The sequence below is a fragment of the Guillardia theta genome (assembly GCF_000315625.1).
Source record: "Guillardia theta CCMP2712 unplaced genomic scaffold GUITHscaffold_46, whole genome shotgun sequence".
NCBI classification, from domain to species: domain Eukaryota; class Cryptophyceae; order Pyrenomonadales; family Geminigeraceae; genus Guillardia; species Guillardia theta.
Genome location: NW_005434628.1, coordinates 1 through 19,127, shown reverse-complemented (window position 1 = coordinate 19,127; position 19,127 = coordinate 1). Strand labels below are relative to the sequence as shown.

Sequence of the window (19,127 nt, the reverse complement as noted above, 5' to 3'; positions counted from 1 at the left end):
ATGGAAGCAAGCTGTATCAGAGTGCAGGAGGAGAAGGTCTTGAGGCTTAGAGGCTCCAACTCTTGTACAGTTTGCAAGAAGGCGAAGGCAAAGTGCGACGAAGCTCGTCCTTGCTCTCGCTGCAAGCGCCTGAAGCGAGATTCTGCATGTACGTATGACGAGCTGCGGCTGATGCGGGTGAACACGTTGGACAACGAGGAGGGCCTTGAGGTGGAGGAGTGCGACGACGAGTCAGAGTCAACATCTCCGAGCATGAATGTGCTGCACTCACGGCAGGGTGAACGAGGTGGAGGAGCAGAAGAAGAGGCTATGCAAGTATGGATGAAACCACATGCGGGAGCTGTAGACCCACATGGTTGGCAGAATGTGGAGATAGAAAAGCCGCTTGACTTCTGGATCCGAAGCCTGTCCTTCGACAAGCCGTCGCTGCTGCGGGACCACATGAACTCCATGGGCTGGCCAGATCGAGTGCTGGCGAGGCACTGGGAGTTCGGCTTCAGCTCGCAGGAGCTGATGAACATCTTCGTCTCGCTTCCTGGGCATCTGCAGCAGGTGACCCGACGGGCACTGCACGCGATCGAGATCCTCGTGGCGGACCTGGTAGAGAAGCAAGGTCGAGGGCTGCAGCGGCAGCTGCTGATGGAGAGCGAGACAGTGTCGGAGCAAGATCTGGAGCTTGAGCGAGCGTTCTACAGGGATCAGAGCTTCGGGACGGTCAAGCAGCATCTGCATCCGTCTACGGGGAAGCGAGCGCACGTGTACATATCGGATACTCTGTGCAAGATCGTCGGACTGCACGCGGAGGAGGTACTGGCGAGGATCGCGAACAGGGAGCTGTCACTGGTCACGACGGAGTTTGAGTACTTCTGCTACGTGATGTTCGGGACGTGGTTGTACGCGACGAGCCCAGGACAGCCCCTGGTTCTCCCCATTCGTGTGCGAAACCTGGGAGACAAACATGGTGATACGAGCTGCTTGTTGGCGAAGTTTGTGCAGCAACAGGAGTTCGACTGTCATGGGCGGGTGAAGGCGATGAAGTCATACGTGCTTCCAGTGAGTGCGTGGAGAGATGAGGCGAAAGAGAGGGGGGGGGATCGGAGGGAGGAAAGATAATCATCAATGATGTCTTGCAATGCGACAGAGACAGAGTTGAATGCGGAGAAAGGAACAGGGAGGGGGAGGGGAGAGGAGGGGTAGAGTGTCTACAAGTTGTAGCAGTGAGGGAGAGGAAAGGTAAAATTGGGCAACAAAAGGAACAAAAGGGAGAGTTGGGGAGATGAGAGACAAGCGATGAATTGGGATGGATGCAGACGAAAAGGATCAGAAATGGATGAACGAAAGAAACTTGAGATGAGGTGGGAGGGAGTAGATGGAAGGGGCTGACGGGAGAGAATGCCGCAGGTGGACAAGGACAGCTTCATTGCCTCCAAAGAGCCCGCGGGCAGTCCCTCGGCCTTGTTCGAGAAGCACATGTGCGGGGGAAGAGACTACGATACATTGCTGAACGACTTCGAGGCGGACATGTTTGCGGTGAGGAGGCAGAGAGTGAGTCAGAGGGAGAGGGGAGGGACTGACAGGGAGGGGGCAGGGGGCGACGATCTTGGGGATGCAGAAGTCGAAGCAAGGGATGCAGCGACTGGAGGCGCTGGGAAGGGATTTGGAGCGGATGTTCCAGCCATTGGTGGAGCATGCGGAGAAGATCCTAGAAGAGAAGGCGCGAGCGAGGTCGTGACGTGCCCGCAACAGTCTGAGAAGACACTCCAAGGCTCCAGGCACGGTCATCCGACTCTTGAAGGCACTGCACGGCCCGGAGAGGCTCCGTGACTCACTGACTCAGGGCCCATCCGGCCCGGGAGGCTTCTTCAACTTCTTCACCATCCGGCGGACTCCGGCGGAAGGTGCCAGCGGTTTGGGCCCTCCTTCCGAGAAATAGACTCGTCAGGCATAAAGCGTAAGATAAAGGAGCATCGGAGACGTACGGGTGAACTGCCGCTAGCTGACTCTTGTTGCCTCATCAAGCGACTCGACGGATGGACCAGAAAGACAGAGAGACGAACCCTCATACTCTACCAGCATCGCTGTGCTGTCCTACCACATTGGCCGGCGAACCAAATCCACTGAGTGAGACGCGCCCACGGTTTCTCAGGCCTACAGGCGGCCCGGCGAGTCGCCCGGGAAGTCGATCACGGCGCCGGCCCGGCCAGTCACTCACCGTGGCACCTGACCCCCGGCCCGGCAGAGCGGCCCCCGAGTGCCGCGGCCCGGCCAGCCTGCTCGTACGGTCCGATCAGTGGGACCAAGCGACACCAGACCGCCCAGGTAGTCAAAATGGATGGAGACAGCGAGGGGAGGGGAGAGGAGGGGAGGGGAGAGGGGGGGGAGGGGAGGGGAGGGGAGGGGAGGGGAGGTTTGGGGAGGGGAGAGTTGAGGGTAGGAGAAGAGGCGAGAGGAGGGGAGAGGGAGGGAGGGGAGGGCGAGGAGGAGAGGAGAGGAGAGGAGAGGAGAGGAGAGGAGAGGAGAGGAGTGGAGGGGACAATTCGATTGAGGTATGAAGAGTTGTTGTAAATGTTGGAATTAGCATGTACAGGGGTGAAGAAAGTGGCCCTACGCAGGGCTTTCACCTACCAATTCAAGTCTTACTGTTGCAGATACAATGGACACAGAATCACAAGGGTTCGAGGTGCTTACAGTCGCGACTCCAAAAGATGGGCATGTGCAGGATGGCATCAATGGGGTGCAAGTGGGAGAAGCAAGGAATTGCGCGAGGAGCTTTTTTGCTTGGAGGTGCAAGGGATGCATGGCCGATGTCGGTTGTGATGTGCATGGGCTACCGGCAACTGGTGATGCTGCTTTGATGGGATGCTTGAATCCCCTATGCGGAGACAAGTAAGGGAGGATGAGGGGAGACAAGTCTGAGAGCACTGCCAGGGGGGAGGCGATCAGAGTGAGTTTCAAGGATGAGGAGGAGCTCAAGGTAAGCCATCCTGCTGTGGCTGCAGTGACGGGACGACACAGATCTTCTTGGAGTCGCAAGAGACAAGTGACTCCTGCTCCTGCTGGCCTGCCTTGACCTCCTTCGCAGAAGATTCAAACCTTCACACTCTTCGACGATCCTCCTACAGTTGGAGCAGGTCGCTTCGCCGCCATCTCAAACGTCACGACAAACTTCACGTGGCGAGGAGGCGGAGGGTCGGACGCGAGGGAGTGTGGGAATGGAGGGTCAGCGACGACGCGATGCCTCCGCCGGTAGGCCTAGCGAGTCATGCGAGCTCGTGCTGATGCGAGACCTGCAGTCACTGTACGCGATCGTCTACCGCCCAGAGGAGACGCCAGTGCTGTTGCCTCACAATCCTCTCCAGCAGCTTCCCAGCGGCTGCTCCACCTCAAGGAACTTCCTCATGTCCGCTTTGGTTCCTTTGGCTGCCCTCGACTAAGAGATGCCTCAGCTGGTCGCGAGCGCAAGGCAAGCCAGACGACGTGAGAAGACGATGCGAGATGATGGGAAACTTGTGCTGAGCTTCTATCAGCTCCTGGGCGAGGTTTCCATCCCTGGGGATCTCTCTCCCCATGAGGTCAAGCTCCTTATCTCGACTGTGAGATCCTCGTCGTTGCCTGCTGCGACTGATATGGGAGCAGGAACTTGCTGTCCGCGGTGACTTTCTCCTCGAGGTGGAAGATGGCACCCAGGTTGACACCTGCGGTTCAACCTTGTTCAATCCGGTGATTTTGCTTCCTCTCATGACTCTCCTCCAAGACTTGTGCTGCCGGCTCTCTGATGTGCATTCGTCAGAATGTTCGCAGAGGCGAAGACTCGCTCTACTTGGTGAAGTTGAGGCCTAACACGCCCGCAGGGAGGTCGCAGACACAGACAGGGTGAGAGCAGGAGGAGGGAGATGAGGGTTGACTGAACGCAGAGGGTCGCGAGATGGAGCCAAGAAGGCTAAGAGACCCAACGACAAGTCGGAAAGGCTGAGATCTGCTGCGACACCTTCAGAGTGAGGACTGACTTGCGAGCTTGACGGACTTGTAAAAGGCTGGCAGAGCAACTTCCATGACATCACATGACCGGATCAAGTTGCAGAGCAAGCTGATGGCGAGAACGATGAGCGGAAGCGCGGCATCATAGCAGTTAGCAAACTTTATTGCATGTCAACACTTGAAACGCAACAAGCGCGGGAAAACCGCCTCAGAGCAGCCACGTGAAGAGATCCTCGAGAAGAGGAATCGAAACAATACCCCCTAGTAAGCTCCCTTGAAGGACTCGTCGAACACCCTGACACCAGCGTTACCTCCCTCACGCCCTCCCATCTCTCACCTCATGGACTGAGCCAGGCTCTTGCTGCCACTAGCAGCGCCCCACTTGGACTTCTTCTGACCCAGCTGAGGACGCGAGGTGAGAGGAGGGGAAGGAGAGGAACATGCTTACAGCGCTGGACGTGAAGCCGGAGTTGTATGACTCCTGGTGCGCGTTGACCGCGGGAGAGTGGCTTGGATCAAACACGTTGAATCCGAAAAACATCCTGCAACTAATCAGACACTATCACTTAGACATTGAAACGTAGACGTTGATGGACTGCTCTCTGCACTTCTCTGAAGGCAAGCTCTTCGAACTATCAAGAACCCAACTACAAAACTTTGTTTCCCTCTGACAACATGCAGATCTAAAGAAAAAAATGAATCTGTAATATCCTTCAAGCTTGCTCAGGCCATTTTGCGTTTGTGCGATTGCCGGGAGAGTCAGTCTTAAGAGCAAACTGATCTCACTTCGAAACGTCTAGAAATATTTCATCTCTCCTCACGCTAAACTCGAGTCACACATGTAAGCCAACAATCAGAAGGAAGAGGAGCTCGTATCAGTAGTTAACCCCAACACTCCTGCCCTTCCGCCTAATCAAAGTTTTCAACATACATCCAGCCTGCACTGATAAACAAAGTCTAACCCCCAAATTCTCGTTGCCGTTCCATCTATCCAACTCTCTACGCACGATATCCTCTTATCATGCAGCCCTATTGTCCTGCACTGTCACATCAACCGTGCGTGTTCTCAATTCACATCCCATCCATCATCATCGTTCTCAATTCACATCCCATCCATCATCATCGTTCTCGCGCTTCGTCATTTTCCTGCATCTTCTAAGAGGCGCGAGTGTCTCTTCGAATTACATGATGACCCCACCCCTTCTCCACACTCCTACCCACCCATGCCCAATCCCCTTTCAGTACCCCTACATCATCCTTTTGAAATTCCTATACCACCCCCGGTGGTCCACCCCCGTGGAAGTGGTACTAACATGTGCACTGTTGAGTAAAACTTCTAGTCAAAATCAGATCGAAGGCAGCACCCGGCCACTTTTCATTTTTTAAACACCTTCGTTTACTCAACAGAGTTGAGTAAACAAATTTGAGTGAAAACTTTCAAATAACAAAAGTTTGAAGTGTTTTTGGAAAGCTCAAAGGCTTTACTGGTATCTTCATTTGGGGTTTAGGGTGGTCCTGTTGGTTCCAACGGTCGAAGCACAATGTGGACTGCAAGTTGGACGAGGGACGGGAAGTGAGGGAGGGAGAAGAAGGCAAGCATACGAAGAGCTCGTAGGAGATACACTACTGCACTTAGTTGAGCAGGCGTTGCTTCTAGTCAGAGACATTTGAATTCTCCTCAAGTTCAACTCAACAAGCCGTTGCGATGGGCTGCTTTAGCTCTTGCTTGCGTGGAAAGAAGTCAGCGAAAGGTACTGTCATCGAGCCTGAAGAGGCTCCTCCTCCTCCTCCTCCTCCTCCTCAAAGCGAGACTCCTCCTTCTCCTGCACACGAGGCATGGACAGTACAAGATGGGGCAAGGTAGGGCGTGAAAGCCGCTCGGCCAACACAGATGACTGAGGGTGCAGATACGATGGCGCGTTCAAGGCAGGGAGAAGACATGGATATGGCAAGTTCACCTGGGCTAATGGTGACACGTATGAGGGCGACTGGCTTGATGTATCTTACTACACTGTCTGCTGGATAACCCCTGACGAGGCTTGCTCCCAGGATGTTCAGGAAGGAATAGGAAAGTTTTGCACTCCCCAAGGCGATAAGTGCGTCACGTGTGTGCTCTCTCGTCTCTAACATGATGATAAGATACGAGGGAGGCTTCAGACACAACGTGAAACATGGCAAAGGGAAGCAGATGTGGGCCAACGGAGATTCTTACGAGGTATTGTTTGCTTATTTTGTCGGGCAGTCTCAAGTTCGTTTGTTTGCGCAGGGTGACTGGGCTCATGGACTTCAGCACGGGCAAGGAACATTCACGTAGAGATATCCATCGTCTGGTTCCCGGTAACACCTTGATCAGGTGGGGTGAAAACTCTGGCATGAACGCCAGCAACGTCTACACCGGCGACTGGAAGGAAGGAGTCCGTGAGGGGCGTGGCACACTGACGTGGGCAAACGGAAGCACCTACACGGGATCATGGAAGAACGACCATAGGCACGGTGAGAAGAGAGTGCAGGAGGTCAGGATAGTGTAGGAGAAGGAGTCAGACTTGAACATGTTCCAAGAAATAGCTGAGGCTCTCGTTGCGAATGACAAGCTTGGTAGGTCATGGATTGCTAGTCTTGGCAAACGGCGACAAGTACGAGGGAATGTTCGACAACGACAAGAAGCACGGAGTAAGAGAGCCCCCTGTCTCTCCCGTGTCTTGCCTCCCTCATCTTCTGGTTCAGCATGGCAGGTTTCAGTGGGGGGATGGCCCCTGGAAGGGACACGCATATGACGGCGAGTGGGTTTCAGATGTGATGGAGGTGAGAGCAATGGTAAGATTTCATAAATTAACGTCTGAATTATCACAGGGGAAAGGATCATATATCACATCTATGCGTAAGTGACACATATATACAAGGTTGGATGAGGTTTGGAATTGCATCTGAGCAATCAGCTCTTAGCTTGCAGTCGAAGTGACGTCATTTCCATCGCCTGAAACATAACATCAAAAAATAACATGGATAGACATGACAATGGTATAAAGAGGGCGTGTAAATGATCTTGCCTTGTAATCGTTTCCATAAGCTCGCCTCCTTCTCCCTCAGCTGTACTTTCTCTCGTCGAAGTAGAATCTCCTTTTCCCTCCAGTAGTCTCTCTCACTTGCATCCGTAGCAGATGATACCCGGCTTTCTGCGTCTTGGATCGCTTCTTGAATGATCGCGATGTCAGCCTGGCAGCGCATCACGTACTCCCTGATGTTGGCACACTCGGAGCAGAGGAACTTCTTGGGCTTCTTCGAGCTTCCATTCTGATTGCCATCCAGCGCCTCCTGCAAGTGTGTCAGTGCCAGGAAGCGACACATGGGGCTGTGCGGCACCTGCGACATGTCGTTGAGGTTGTCCATGGGCATCCCTTTGGTCCGCCTCGGAAACCCCTGGATGATCGCCTCCTTGATGTCCGCTGGTATCTGCGTGCATTGCCGACAGAAATGCTCGACCCAACGAGTCGTCGGAAAGACTGCCGCCCACCGCACGCCTCCTTCACTGTTTCCTTCACAGAAAGCACATTTGTGGCCGGCCTTGACTTCGAACGAGCCGTCAGGCTTCTGCACTTTGGTGCTGATCTCCACCACATGAGACTTCATGTCGAGTATCGAGGACCTTCCGCCCTTTCCTTTCTTGGGCGATCCCGGATGCATGTCGGAGGAGCATCGCTTCGCAGCTGGCTTCGGCAGGAGGACGTTGGGGTGCTTCATGATGACTGAGTCCTTCACCTCCGACGGGATCTCCGTGCACTGCTTCGCGAAATGTTCGATCCATCGCGAGGCAGGAAAGATAGAGGCCCATCGCTCCCCGCCAGGGCTGTTCCCCTGGCAGAAGACACACTTGTGCCCCTGCTTCACGATCTCACTCCCGTCCGAGGCTCGCACCATCTTGGAGATCGGAATGACGTGGGCTCGAATGTCTGTGTCGGGTCGTCGTCCTGACTTCCCTGGAGTCACAAACACACCGTTGGGGTTGCTCTCGGTGTTCATCACAGCGACTGACGATGGGAGTGCTACCGGGCTGTTCGCTCCTGACATCGACAACGCCTCAGGTGTGCTGATGTGAGGCCTGTGCAAGTGAAAGAAATTCCTCGTCACGAACAGAAACAGCACAAGGGTTTTTTTGCTATCTCAGTCCTTTGAGTCACACCTGTTGCCTCTCTTGCTCTCTTCCAACAATCTTCTTTCTTCTACCACCATCCATGGTCCTCGTTTTCCTGCTCCTGCTCCTGCTTGCTTATTCTCTCCCTGTCTGTCTGTCTGTCTGTCTGTCTGTCTGTCTGTCTGTCTGTCTGTCTGTCTCTGACTCTGATTCTGATTCTGTCTCTTACTCCTACTCTGTCTCTGACTCTTCTCTTCGCATTCCCAACTTTGCTTCAGTTCACCGTCCATAGCGCCATTCTGTTCCAAGGTACCCCCTACTGTTGTCACCCCCCAAGCATATACTCACTGATCCCACCCCTGAAAATCTGGAAGTTTCCCTGGGACATCCCTCCCCCCCCCTCCACCTCTCATATTTCTCTATTACCTTCAAGATTTTGAAGCCTATCTAGGCCTCCTGACCCTTTGTTTCTACCCACCCACTTTGCTCATTAGTACCCCACCCTGTCGATCAGCAAAACCATTTGAACCGAAGTGATTTGAATCGATCTCAACCTCCGTCAGTACACCCACCCACCCTCTCATCTAGCCTTGACCACCCGTCATCAATCTGTCGAACGCCCCCACCCCTCCTTTTCAACTGTGTATCCACCCCCACACCTACCCCCAGGTTTCTATTGAATCTTACCTTCACCCTACCCTACCCTACCCTACCCTACCCTACCCTACCCTACCCTACCCTTTTTGCACGTCTATGTTCTTTCTACCTCCACCCTACCTCTACTGCTAACACCCACTCACATTATCACCCCACCCTTACCACCACCCTACCTCCCTACCCCCTAATAGACCCACCTTGCTCCTCTCCCTTCGCAGGATCAGCATCATCAGTTCCTCCTCCCTCCCCTCCCCTCCCCTTCCTCTTCTCCCTCTTCCTTCCTCTCTCTCTCTCTCTCCCCTTCCCTTCCCTTCTCCCCCTCTCCCTCGTCGCCCCCTTTTCTTCACTGCATTATTCGGCTTCATCTCCCACTTTCTTCCGCTGTTCTTTTGTCCCCTTCCCATCTGTAGCCTGAAACTTCGGTCCTGAATCGAAAAGTCTCTTACTGCTTCCTTTACAATGACTGCTTCAGCCGTTTTCGTGTTGGACGTCAAAGGTAAAGTCATCATAAGTCGCAACTACCGCGGAGATGTTCCTCTGAATGCCATAGAGCGCTTCTCGCACCTGATGCTTGACGAGGTAGAAGGCTCATCTCCGCCCATCATAGTGGACAAGGGCGTCTCTTTCGCATACGTCAAGTACAACAACCTCTACCTCGTGGCCTGCACCACCAGAAACTCCAACGCCACCACTCTCTTCCTCTTTCTCTACCACATCATCAATGTCTTCAAAGAATATTTCCGAGAGCTCGAGGAGGAGAGCATCAGGGACAACTTTGTAGTCATCTACGAGCTTCTAGACGAGATGATGGACTGGGGTTACCCGCAGATTACAGATCAAAAGATTCTGAGCGAGTATATCATGCAGGAGAGCCACAAGATACAGGGGGTAGCGAAGCCGCCGCCTGCGGTCACTGGGGTGGTCTCATGGAGGAGCGAGGGGATCAAGTACAGGAAGAACGAGATCTTTCTGGATGTCGTCGAGTCCGTGAACCTCCTCGTCGGTTCCAATGGCAACGTCCTGCGATCTGAAATTCTCGGCGCCTTGAAGATGAGGTCTTACCTCAGGTGCTCGCAGTTGCTGATGCGCCGCTCCTGCCGTCTGACTTGTCCTGCTAGTGGTATGCCGGAGTTAAAGCTCGGACTCAACGACAAGCTCCTCTTCGAATCCACCGGGCGGAATCCTGGGAAGGGGAAGGTAAGCGTGACATGTCAAGTCGTGATCGTCACTGGTGGTGGCAAGGCTGTTGAGATGGAGGACATCAAGTTTCATCAGTGTGTGAGGCTGGCTCGGTTCGAGAACGACAGGTCTCCCCTGCTTGAATGCTGCTTGATGCTTTCTCGTGAAACCATCCTCATCGATGCCTTACAGGACCATCTCCTTCATCCCCCCCGACGGTGAGTTCGAGCTCATGTCTTATCGTCTCTCGACACAGGTATGAGCGACTACGTGGAGGGAGAGGACACCTCAGCCGTTACCAGGTCAGGCCGCTCATCTGGATTGAAGCGATTGTCGAGCCTCATAGCGGAAGCCGAATAGAATACACGATCAAAGCCAAATCACAGGTACGAGACTCCTACAGTGACTTGTGTTTTAACTCTGCTGTTCTTGTCTTCGCCATGTAGTTCAAGCAAAGGTCTGTTGCAAGCAATGTGGAGATTTCGATTCCTGTTCCTCCGGATGCAGACTCTCCTTCATTCAAGGTCTGATGTCTCCATCCCGTCCTTCCTGTCGTCTCATTCGCTTCTAGGCTGGGACTGGAACGGCCAAGTATGCACCTGAGAAGGACGCTATCGTCTGGACCATCAAGCAGGTCCATTCTCAATCTCGGAGACGTCGATCTGAGTTGCTGCCTCATCAGTTTCCTGGTCAGAAAGAGTTTTTGCTGCGCGCTCACTTTGGTCTGCCGTCTGTTCAGCAAGATGGTATCTGCTGTCTCTGTGTGTCCCGTCTGATCCTCCTTGCCCTCAGGCCAACTGCAAAAGAAGCCCATCTCCGTCAAGTTCGAGATCCCTTACTTCACTGTGTCTGGGATCCAGGTGACCCTGAGCTGAAGGCTTGGTTGCTCGCTCATGCCTGCTTTAGGTGCGATACCTCAAGATCATGGAGAAGAGCGGTTACCAGGTACTGCTGCTTCTTCCTGACTGATCTTGTTCTTGTTTCTCCTTGTTCTTGTTTCTCCTTGTTCTTTCTAGCCCCGTTCGTAATGTCGTTCTGTTCTGAGCAGGCACTGCCGTGGGTTCGTTACATCACGCAGAATGGGGACTATCAGCTCCGAATGAACTGAAAGTGAAAGAATGAAATGATGATGAGATCTGAGTTGTACATCGCTCCCGCCCATCGTCCGACTCAGTCAGCCGGTCCCATCATCCGGCGAGGCTCACTGTCAGTCGCCACCGGTTAGCCTGGTTTACTTGTTCAGCTTAAAGCTTTTAGAGAAACGAAATATTGTAAGCTAACGTTCTTAAAAGCAAATGTTTGAAAATTGAAGGGGTGGAGGTACCAACCCCCCATGTTGATTTCATATGAAAATATGAGTCGATGAGGTGGTAGGGGTACCTAAATACCCAGAGCTGTAGGGTAGTTGTTGATAAAGCAGAGGGGGCAGTTGAATGGCGGCAGTAGCGTCGTGAAGACGGAGGGAGCGAAGCGATGGCAAGAGCAGCGAGGAGACGAGGGGATTGGAGTGAAGATGATTATAGATGTGGGGAGGGGATAGCAGGGGAGGAGACGCGAGGAGCTGGGAGGTGAGAGTAGGAGGGGGACTGGCAGGATAAGAGGGGGGAGGAGTTGTAGGCATGCAGCAGGAAAGTGGGAGGGAGGAAGGGAGGAGAGTTGATGCACTGTTTAAAGTAGCAAGCCGATGAAGTACGTCACATAACCTATATACAATGATGTTAGATGCGGTCAAGAAGGAAGAAGAGTGGGAAGTAGAAACTGGGGAGGCATGGCGGAAGAGCCAATGAAGGCCAAGGATGTCCAAGGACGGAATAAAGTCTGAGAACGCAAAGAACAGGAGGATCAGGAGTAGGAAGAGAAGTAGGAGGCAGGAGGCAGGCATGAGAAGTGAAGAGCAGAAAATTCAGAGAGAGGGAGGAGTACACGGGACGACATCACGATGCATGCCTTGTCAGTAAACGAATGTAGATCTGATCGTCGTGCACATTTGTTCTTGTGCTCGTCCGACGTGGTTATGCTTGCCTGACGTTTGTTTCAGTGTTGCCTTGCCGCCATGGCGACCGACGTCAAGTCCTCAGGGTCATCCAAGGAGCTGTTCAAAATCCCGGGCAGTCAGCTGGGGGAAGGAAAGGCATTGTTCGCATGGCAACCCGACGGGAACTACCTGGCGGTGGTGGGGACCAGCAGGCGAGTTGAGATCTACGACAGGTACGGGCAGGTGCTGGACGATGTGGTGCTGACAGCCGGAGGGAACGTGCTGTGTCTGGACTGGGACAAGGATGGAGAAATGCTTGCGATCCTTCAGAGCGGAAACTCAGCGATCATCTGCTGGGACTCCACGAGTCGCAAGTCAAATTTTGTGGAGACGAACATGAAGGACCTGCTGTGGCTCAAGTGGAGCAAGGTGTCGTTCGACCTGGCGCTGGGATCAGGCAAAGGCAACTTGATCATCTACAACAAGCGGACGTCGAAGCTGAACCCCCTCCTCGGCAAACACAGCAAGCGAATCTTTGACGGCGCCTGGAGTGTCGAGAACCAGCTGGTGCTGCTGTCCGAGGATAAGACCTTCTCCGTGAACTCCAACACTGGGCAGGCGATCAGGCAGGACGTGCTGCGAGGAGAGCCGTCGGAGATTCACCTGGGGCAAGGGATGAGCGCCAAGGATGACAGCAACACGTCAGTGAGCATCCTGATCGCTAAGAAGATTGTGTTCATCTGCTCCCTGCAGAAGGACGTGCGGCAGTCGTTTGACTTCTCCTTCCCTCTCAAGTACGGCGACGTCCTCGTGCATCGCTGGTACTACGACGGCGCTTTTATCGTCGGCTTCTCCTCTGGGATGGTCCTGGCCAAGGAGCCCAACGCTAAGGACTCGATGCTCTTCACCTCGCAGATGTTTCAGGTCGGCGTCTCCTGTATTGATGTCTCGCCCTCCATGCAGCGCGCGGCGATCTGCGGGGGGAACCACGTGAAGTTCATCGACCTCAAGGAGTGGAAGGAGATCCCCGGGGACTCGCTGCAGTTCAGCGTCTTTTGCGACCAGGTCGCGTGGACCCCCGACGGGAACTTCCTGACCGTCTCATTGTCTGACGGCACCGTCGTCAACTTCCTCGCCAGCATGCCGGTCTTGAACGCGGCGCATGGCTCGACCTACGCGTACATGAGCAGCCTGAGAGAGATCAAGGTGGAGGACGCGCTAGACGAGAGTGGGAGGAAGAGCGCGAGGATCGAGATCAAAAACGAGCCCGACTTGGTGGCGGTTGGGAAGCGACATGTGGCGCTGGGCAAGAACAACATCAGCTGGATCTACTCGTGCGACAAGCAGGGGCAGCTGGTGCGGGAGGTGGACTACCTCGCGAGCGTGGAGGCCATGAGCTTGAATCGCGACATGATCGCTGTGCTCTACGACGGTCAGGTGAACCTGCAGAAAATCGTCGGAGACGATGACGGGAAGTTCACGAGGAGCTTCCCGGAGTCAAGCGAGGAGGCACAAGTGACGTGCATGCAGCTGACGGAAGACTTTCTGATCTACTCGACGAGTCAAGGAACAGTCGTCTACTTCTCCCTCGAGGATCAGACTCGCTCCAGTGACTTCCGTCACTCGCAGGGCATCAAGTTCTTCGCCTCCAATAAGCTCGGAACGCGGCTTGTGGTGGTCGACTCCTCCCTCAAGGGCTTCATCCATAACCCCGTCGACTCCTCCATGCTCGAGATCCCGGACTTCCCGGCGAAGACCAGCCAGGTGCTGTGGGACGTGAAGGAGGAGGGCGTGTTCGTGGCGGTGACAGAGACTAGCATCGTGACCTACAAGCTCTTCCTCGCAACTCTCAAGGGCCCCAGGGTCGACAAGGTCGGGCAGACTGACTCGCCGCGTCACTTGTCTCCCATGATTCTCATCGACGGGGTGCTGACGCATCAGACCCACATGGGCTCCATCGCTCGTCTCGTCCTCGACTCTCACAGCAGCCTCAACCCCGACAACCTCCTCGCCTCCTCCTCCTCCAAGTTCGCTCAGTCCCTCGCCCTCGGTCGCTTGACCGATGCCTTCCAGCACGCCATCACCCTCGGGGAGCGCAGCAAGTGGGACGAGCTGTACCTGGCCGCCCTCCAGCTGTTCCAGACCAAGGTCGCGTTCAACGTCAGCCGCTACCTCGAAGACTGCGCCAACGTGATGGCGCTGGAGCAGCTGTCGCAGCACGAGGACAAGCACCTGCTGGCAGGGGAGATCGCGCTGCTGGTCAACGACGACTCTCTCGCGCAGGAGCTCTTCCTCGCCTCCTCCAACCCCATCCTCGCCCTCGACATGCGCTCTGACCTCCGCCAGTGGGACCGCGCTTTGAGACTCGCTGAGACCCTCGCGCCCTCGCGCATCCCGCACATCTGCTTGCAGTTCGCGGAGCAGCTGCAGACGCAGGGGGAGTACGAGGCAGCGCATGCGAGGTACGAGCAGGCGAGGCAGGAGAGGTTCGCGGTGGGAGGACGCGATGTGGAGGTGCGGCTGACGGAGGAGCACAAGATGGCGTGCAAGGTGGGCATAGCAAAGATGGAGCTGCGGATGGGGAACGTGGCCAAAGGCGTGCAGCTGGCGATGGAGTGCGGGGAGAGCGTGTGCGCAGACTGCGCGAAGATCCTGGCCGACATGAAGCAGCAGGCGGAGGCGGCGCTGCTGTATGAGAAGGGGAAGATGTACGAGCGGGCAGTGTCGCTCTACATCAACATCAAAGACTTCAAGGCAGCGCAGGCGCTCATGCCGCTGGTTCAGACGCCCAAGCTGCACGTGCGGTTCGGGCAGGCGAAGGAGAAGCAGGGGCAGTTCAAGGAGGCGGCAGACGCGTACGAGCGGGGCAAGGAGATGGACGAGGTGGTACGGCTGTGCCTGCAGCAGCTGCAGCAGCCCCAGCGAGCCTTCTCGATCGTCCGCGAGACGAGGACGACGCGAGGAGCGATGGAGTGCGCCAACTACTGCCAGGCGTCTGCCGACTACCGCGGGGCCCTCGAGTTCCTGCTGATCGCCAAGGAGAAGGACAAGGCGTTCGAGCTGGCTCAATCTCACGACCTCATGGACGCGCTCGCGCTCTTCCTCGGGTCCTCGGGGTCGCGGGGGGAGTACCTGACGATGGCGAGGTACTACCAGAGCAAGCAGCAGCTGGAGGCCGCGGGCGACTTCTTCGACAAGGCCGGGGACCACAAGGAGGCGCTGCGGGTGTACCTGCAGGTGGGGGAGAAGGCGCTAGACAAGGCGATCGGGGTGGTGGGAGCAGCGAGGAACGAGGTGCTGACCCACACGCTCATCGACTACCTCATGGGCGAGCACGACCGCATCCCCAAGGACCCCAACTACATCTTCCGCCTCTACATGGCCCTCGGCTCCTACCGGCAGGCTGCTCGCACCGCCGTCATCATCGCACGGCAGGAGCAGGAGCTGGGCAACTACAAGGTCGCACACAAGATGCTCTTCGACACGTACAAGGATCTGCAGGGGCAGGGGATCCCCGTGCCGCGAGAGCTGCAGGACTCGCTGCTGCTGCTGCACAGCTACGTCCTCGTCAAGGTGCTCGTGAAGCAGGGGGACCACGAGGGCGGCGCTCGCATGCTCGTGCGCGTGTCCAACTCGATCTCCAAGTTCCCCGCACACATCGTGCCCATCCTGACCTCGACGGTGATCGAGTGTCAGCGGGGCGGGCTCAAGAAGACCTCGTTCGAGTTCGCGTCCATGCTGATGCGCCCCGAGTATCGCTCGCAGGTCGCCGACGCCTACAGGAAGAAGATCGAGACCATCGTGCGGAAGCCCTCCAAGGGGGAGGAGGAGGAACCCGTCTCTCCCTGCCCTTACTGCGCCTTCCCCTCCTCCTCTACCGCCCTCGAGTGCCCCCAGTGCAGGAACAGGCTCCCCTACTGCATCCTCTCGGGGGTCAAGATGGTCGCCTCCGACTGGTCCTTCTGCCCCTCCTGCAGCTTTCCTGCCCTTCACAGTCGCCTCCTCCGCCACCTGCAAAGCGACACCTCCTGCCCCATGTGCGAGAACGAGATCGACGCCGCTGCTGTCGTCAAGGTCGAGAACCCGGAGCAGCATCTCAAGGCCCTGCAGCACAAGGAAGAGGAGGAGGAGGAGAAGGCGGGAGACAAGCAGCCGCAGCAGGACTGAAGGAGAGGAGGACAAGGCAAGAGCAGACGCTGATGGTTCTAAGACTATGACCCATCTAAGACTTTTGATTCCTAAAATTACAACATGCTCGTCCAACCAACCAACCTTGCTCCTCACTTCTCATTTCTTCTTGCATGGCTTCTGCTTCATCTATGCCTTCTTCGGATGGATCATTGCTGTCTTCACCTTTAACTGCCCCTGCCCCCTTGTCAGCCTCTGCCCTCCCCTCCATCTTCCTCTCACCTGCTGTTTGCCCTTCAACACCAGCGGGCAAAGCTGTTGACACATGTCAGCCCCCCGCACCCCCCTCCGTCTCGTCTCCTCCTCCTCCTCCTCCATCCTCACCCTTCGGATCCCCATGTTCTTGCCATGATCATACGACAACTCAGCTCGCTCGAAACCCGCATATCCCTGCAGCCGTGTCACCCCCGTCAGCTCCACCTCCCACCTCTCACCATCAAGACCGTTGAAGCAGCAAGCACTGCCGAGAGGATCGCGACCACGAACCTCCAAGAAAATTAGACGAGGAAGAGGAGGGGGATGGGGAGGCGAAGGAGGAGGGGGAGGAGGGAGGAGGAGGGAGGAGGCTACCATGTTTTCTTATACTTCTTCACAAAGAAGCTCACGACTGTGTTCCCGATGGCTCCGCCCAGCAGCCCGATGCCGCAGAAGAAGAGAGCGTAGTCGATCTGCCAGCACTCAGAGCAGCAGACCGGAGAAGGCAGGAGGAAACCGATGAGGGGGGAGGAGGGGAGAGGGAGGGAGGACAAGGGAGGAAAGGGAGGGGGGGAGGAACGAGAGGGAGGGAGGGAGGGAGAGAGAGAGAGAGAGAAAGAGTTTGAGCACCTGCAGCTGTCCCATGATGAGGAACTGGAAGGTGGTGGAGGAGGCTGTGAAGATGACCATGAAGCCTGACGACGCCGTGCCCACTAGCGGCAGCATCCCCAGCTCGAGCAAGATCGGCCCCAGGATGGTTCCAGCAGCGATGCCGAGGGCGCCAGCAGCGAAACCGGCGGAGATGCAGTAGAGGGGGTAGACGGAAGCGTTCTTGCGCGTCCAGTGGATGTCTCCCTCAGCAAACTCGTACCCCAGTCTCAGCTTGTCCTCGTACCCTCGCACCAGAATGTCCCCGCAGTACATCACCAGCCCCAGCACCATCGGCAGCGGCGCTGCCACAAGCAGCCAGTACCCCAGGGAGCCGCACGCGACGATCCCCTGTCCTCCCTCGCCTCCCTTGAGGATGGAGCAGACAGCGATGATGATCCAGGAGATGGTCAGGACCTGAGGAGCAGATTCAGACGGGGGGGGAGGGGAGAGGAGGAGGAGGAGGAGGAGGAGGAGGTGGTGGTGGTGGTGGAGGAGGAGGAGGAGGAGGAGGAGGAGGAGGAGGAGGTGGTGGTGGTGGTGGTGGTGGTGGAGGAGGAGGAGTCTGCCTACGCTTACTCACCCCGATGGATTTGAAGTTGACTCGCGACTCAGCCTCGTAGATTTCTCGAAGGTCCTCTGGGATGTTCGCGTCAAGCATGAAGGAGGGGTGTTGCTCCGGCCCGGCCTTGGAGCCAAGCAGGTGTTTGGTCTCCTCCTCCTTCACCGCCTTCTCCTCCTTGTTGTAGGTCTCGAGGGCCTTCACGCTGGTGCGGTAGGTCGTGTAAGTCAAGCTCAGCACAAGGAGGATGGTGATGAGCCAGCCGGGGGAGACGGCGTTGAAGAAGACGCCGATGATGGTGCCGAGGAGGAGGACCGGCTCGAGCATCATGCACGTGTTGTAGTCCACCAGCGGGCGGTTGGCGTAGGGGTGACGTCGCTGCACGTTGTAGTAGTTGTTGGTCACGGCGCCGCCGAAGATGGTGGCCTTGGAGAGAGGGATGCCGTAGTGGGGGGAGAACTTGCCGATGGAGAGGTACATTGGGACGAGGATCCCTCCACCTCCGACTCCCGCGGGGGCTGCAAGCATGATGGTGACGAGGGTGATGAGGCAGATGAGGACGTCAGAGTGATCGAAGGGATGGAACAGAGGCTTGTGCTTGCACATCGGCACCCCCGCCACGCTCGAGTTCTGGCACTGATTCTTGGAGTTCGTCTGCTGACACTCGGCGTCATTCGAGCAGATCGCACACGTTCCTGCCCGGCACACCAGCCCCGTCTGGCAGCTCCAAGGATGCACGCAAGCCTTGCCCAGCGGTGCTGACAGCAGCGAACGCCCAGCCCCATGCCGGTCCGTCATTAGCATCTCAGAGTCGTGAAGAGAAGACAACGTCCCTGCCTCCTCGTACGTCACCTCCTCCCCAAGGATGGTCGGAAGCCGCATGTATGCTCGCATGCTCCCGTCCACCAACCCCAAGAGAGCCACCAGCAGCATGGCAGTCAGCGGCGTCACGGTCTTGTCCAGCATACTCCTCCTCTTCCTTTCCCGGTCAACAACATCCAGGTTCACTTCAGCGTTTGGGTTGGACATGATGAGAAGATCCTGACATAAAAGTTTCAAAGAGCGAACAACAGATAACAACACATGTCTTGCACACTGTTCTGGTCCTTCAGTCACCATTCTATCTCGATCCCTTCACCATCCGTCTTAACCCAACGATTTGACTCGCATGCTTCGTCGCTTCCCACATCTTTCATCTGCTCTCACTAATATTCCTCCTGCTCCTCCTCATCCTCCTCCTCCCGCAGCTCGTCAACGAGAGCTTGAAGTCAGAGATCCCGACGATCCGCAAGCATACAATCCTCCTCCTCCTCCTCCTCCTCCTCCCCTCCTCCTCCTCCTCCTCCCCCTCCTCCTCCTCCTCCTCCTCCTCCTCTTTCTCCTCCTCTACTGATGACATGGCGGCTAAATCCAGGAAATTTCCCCCACTACCACCCACCCCCCTTGGCTCAAAACCCCCATTTCCTTCACCCCATGGAGGACCTCCGCAGCAAAAGTACCCCTACTTTTACCCACTTTGGTACCGGACATATTGATCCCCCACCCCATCCCACCCCAATGGTACCCCAAACTACCCCACCCCATCTTCGGAGCTCTCATTTTTGCTCAACGGTACC

The 19,127-nt window shown here is 56.1% G+C and overlaps 7 protein-coding genes across 7 annotated transcripts; 4 read left to right on the top strand and 3 right to left on the bottom strand.

Annotated features, from left to right (window-relative positions):
- Positions 1-1,732, top strand: GUITHDRAFT_110499 (hypothetical protein; the record flags this gene model as incomplete). The annotated part of the gene is made up of 3 exons (XM_005830301.1): positions 1-1,053; positions 1,402-1,530; positions 1,589-1,732. The coding sequence occupies 3 exons, from the start codon at positions 1-3 to the stop codon at positions 1,730-1,732; spliced, it is 1,326 nt and encodes a 441-aa protein (XP_005830358.1).
- Positions 1,733-2,653: 921 nt separating this feature from the next.
- GUITHDRAFT_110498 (hypothetical protein) lies at positions 2,654-4,126 on the top strand (the record flags this gene model as incomplete). Its single annotated transcript, XM_005830300.1, has 10 exons — positions 2,654-2,734; positions 2,792-2,886; positions 2,929-2,974; positions 3,083-3,246; positions 3,294-3,477; positions 3,528-3,593; positions 3,637-3,720; positions 3,791-3,873; positions 3,915-3,995; positions 4,042-4,126. The coding sequence occupies 10 exons, from the start codon at positions 2,654-2,656 to the stop codon at positions 4,124-4,126; spliced, it is 969 nt and encodes a 322-aa protein (XP_005830357.1).
- Positions 4,126-4,522, bottom strand: GUITHDRAFT_153249 (hypothetical protein; the record flags this gene model as incomplete). The annotated part of the gene is made up of 3 exons (XM_005830299.1): positions 4,126-4,273; positions 4,316-4,380; positions 4,427-4,522. The coding sequence occupies 3 exons, from the start codon at positions 4,517-4,519 to the stop codon at positions 4,240-4,242; spliced, it is 192 nt and encodes a 63-aa protein (XP_005830356.1). The 3' UTR covers positions 4,126-4,239.
- Positions 4,523-5,527: 1,005 nt separating this feature from the next.
- Positions 5,528-6,893, top strand: GUITHDRAFT_87761 (hypothetical protein). Its single transcript, XM_005830298.1, has 9 exons — positions 5,528-5,838; positions 5,886-5,976; positions 6,028-6,074; positions 6,118-6,193; positions 6,245-6,288; positions 6,332-6,471; positions 6,578-6,648; positions 6,703-6,780; positions 6,829-6,893. Exons 1-9 carry the CDS (start codon positions 5,684-5,686, stop codon positions 6,862-6,864), a joined length of 738 nt encoding a protein of 245 aa, XP_005830355.1. The 5' UTR covers positions 5,528-5,683; the 3' UTR covers positions 6,865-6,893.
- A 168-nt stretch (positions 6,894-7,061) lies between these two features.
- On the bottom strand, positions 7,062-8,205 carry GUITHDRAFT_140435 (hypothetical protein; the record flags this gene model as incomplete). Its single annotated transcript, XM_005830297.1, is given in 4 exon segments — positions 7,062-7,191; positions 7,211-7,290; positions 7,339-8,074; positions 8,156-8,205. The coding sequence occupies 4 exon segments, from the start codon at positions 8,203-8,205 to the stop codon at positions 7,062-7,064; spliced, it is 996 nt and encodes a 331-aa protein (XP_005830354.1).
- Positions 8,206-9,223: 1,018 nt separating this feature from the next.
- On the top strand, positions 9,224-11,051 carry AP1M (Adaptor protein complex 1 subunit MU; the record flags this gene model as incomplete). The annotated part of the gene is made up of 11 exons (XM_005830296.1): positions 9,224-9,831; positions 9,883-9,961; positions 10,007-10,071; positions 10,136-10,199; positions 10,246-10,329; positions 10,390-10,467; positions 10,515-10,577; positions 10,626-10,689; positions 10,736-10,803; positions 10,850-10,888; positions 10,989-11,051. 11 exons carry the CDS (start codon positions 9,224-9,226, stop codon positions 11,049-11,051), a joined length of 1,275 nt encoding a protein of 424 aa, XP_005830353.1.
- A 5,082-nt stretch (positions 11,052-16,133) lies between these two features.
- GUITHDRAFT_95350 (hypothetical protein) lies at positions 16,134-18,554 on the bottom strand. The gene is made up of 7 exons (XM_005830295.1): positions 17,554-18,554; positions 16,932-17,366; positions 16,677-16,774; positions 16,541-16,592; positions 16,431-16,496; positions 16,329-16,361; positions 16,134-16,283 (listed from the first exon to the last, which is right to left on the bottom strand). Exons 1-7 carry the CDS (start codon positions 18,538-18,540, stop codon positions 16,236-16,238), a joined length of 1,719 nt encoding a protein of 572 aa, XP_005830352.1. The 5' UTR covers positions 18,541-18,554; the 3' UTR covers positions 16,134-16,235.
- Positions 18,555-19,127: the final 573 nt, after the last annotated feature.

What these genes read in the sequence shown, in the direction of transcription:
- GUITHDRAFT_87761 (XM_005830298.1), top strand. Translation starts at nt 5,684, where the DNA reads ATGGGCTGCTTTAGCTCTTGCTTGCGTGGAAAGAAGTCAGCGAAAGGT. An exon ending in ACAGTACAAGATGGGGCAAG is followed by an intron (nt 5,839 to 5,885) that starts GTAGGGCGTGAA and finishes CTGAGGGTGCAG; the next exon opens with ATACGATGGCGCGTTCAAGG. An exon ending in CACGGGCAAGGAACATTCAC is followed by an intron (nt 6,289 to 6,331) that starts GTAGAGATATCC and finishes CACCTTGATCAG; the next exon opens with GTGGGGTGAAAACTCTGGCA.
- GUITHDRAFT_95350 (XM_005830295.1), bottom strand. Translation starts at nt 18,540, where the DNA reads ATGTCCAACCCAAACGCTGAAGTGAACCTGGATGTTGTTGACCGGGAA. An exon ending in TCATCATGGGACAGCTGCAG is followed by an intron (nt 16,775 to 16,931) that starts GTGCTCAAACTC and finishes GAGTGCTGGCAG; the next exon opens with ATCGACTACGCTCTCTTCTT. An exon ending in AAGAAGTATAAGAAAACATG is followed by an intron (nt 16,593 to 16,676) that starts GTAGCCTCCTCC and finishes ATTTTCTTGGAG; the next exon opens with GTTCGTGGTCGCGATCCTCT.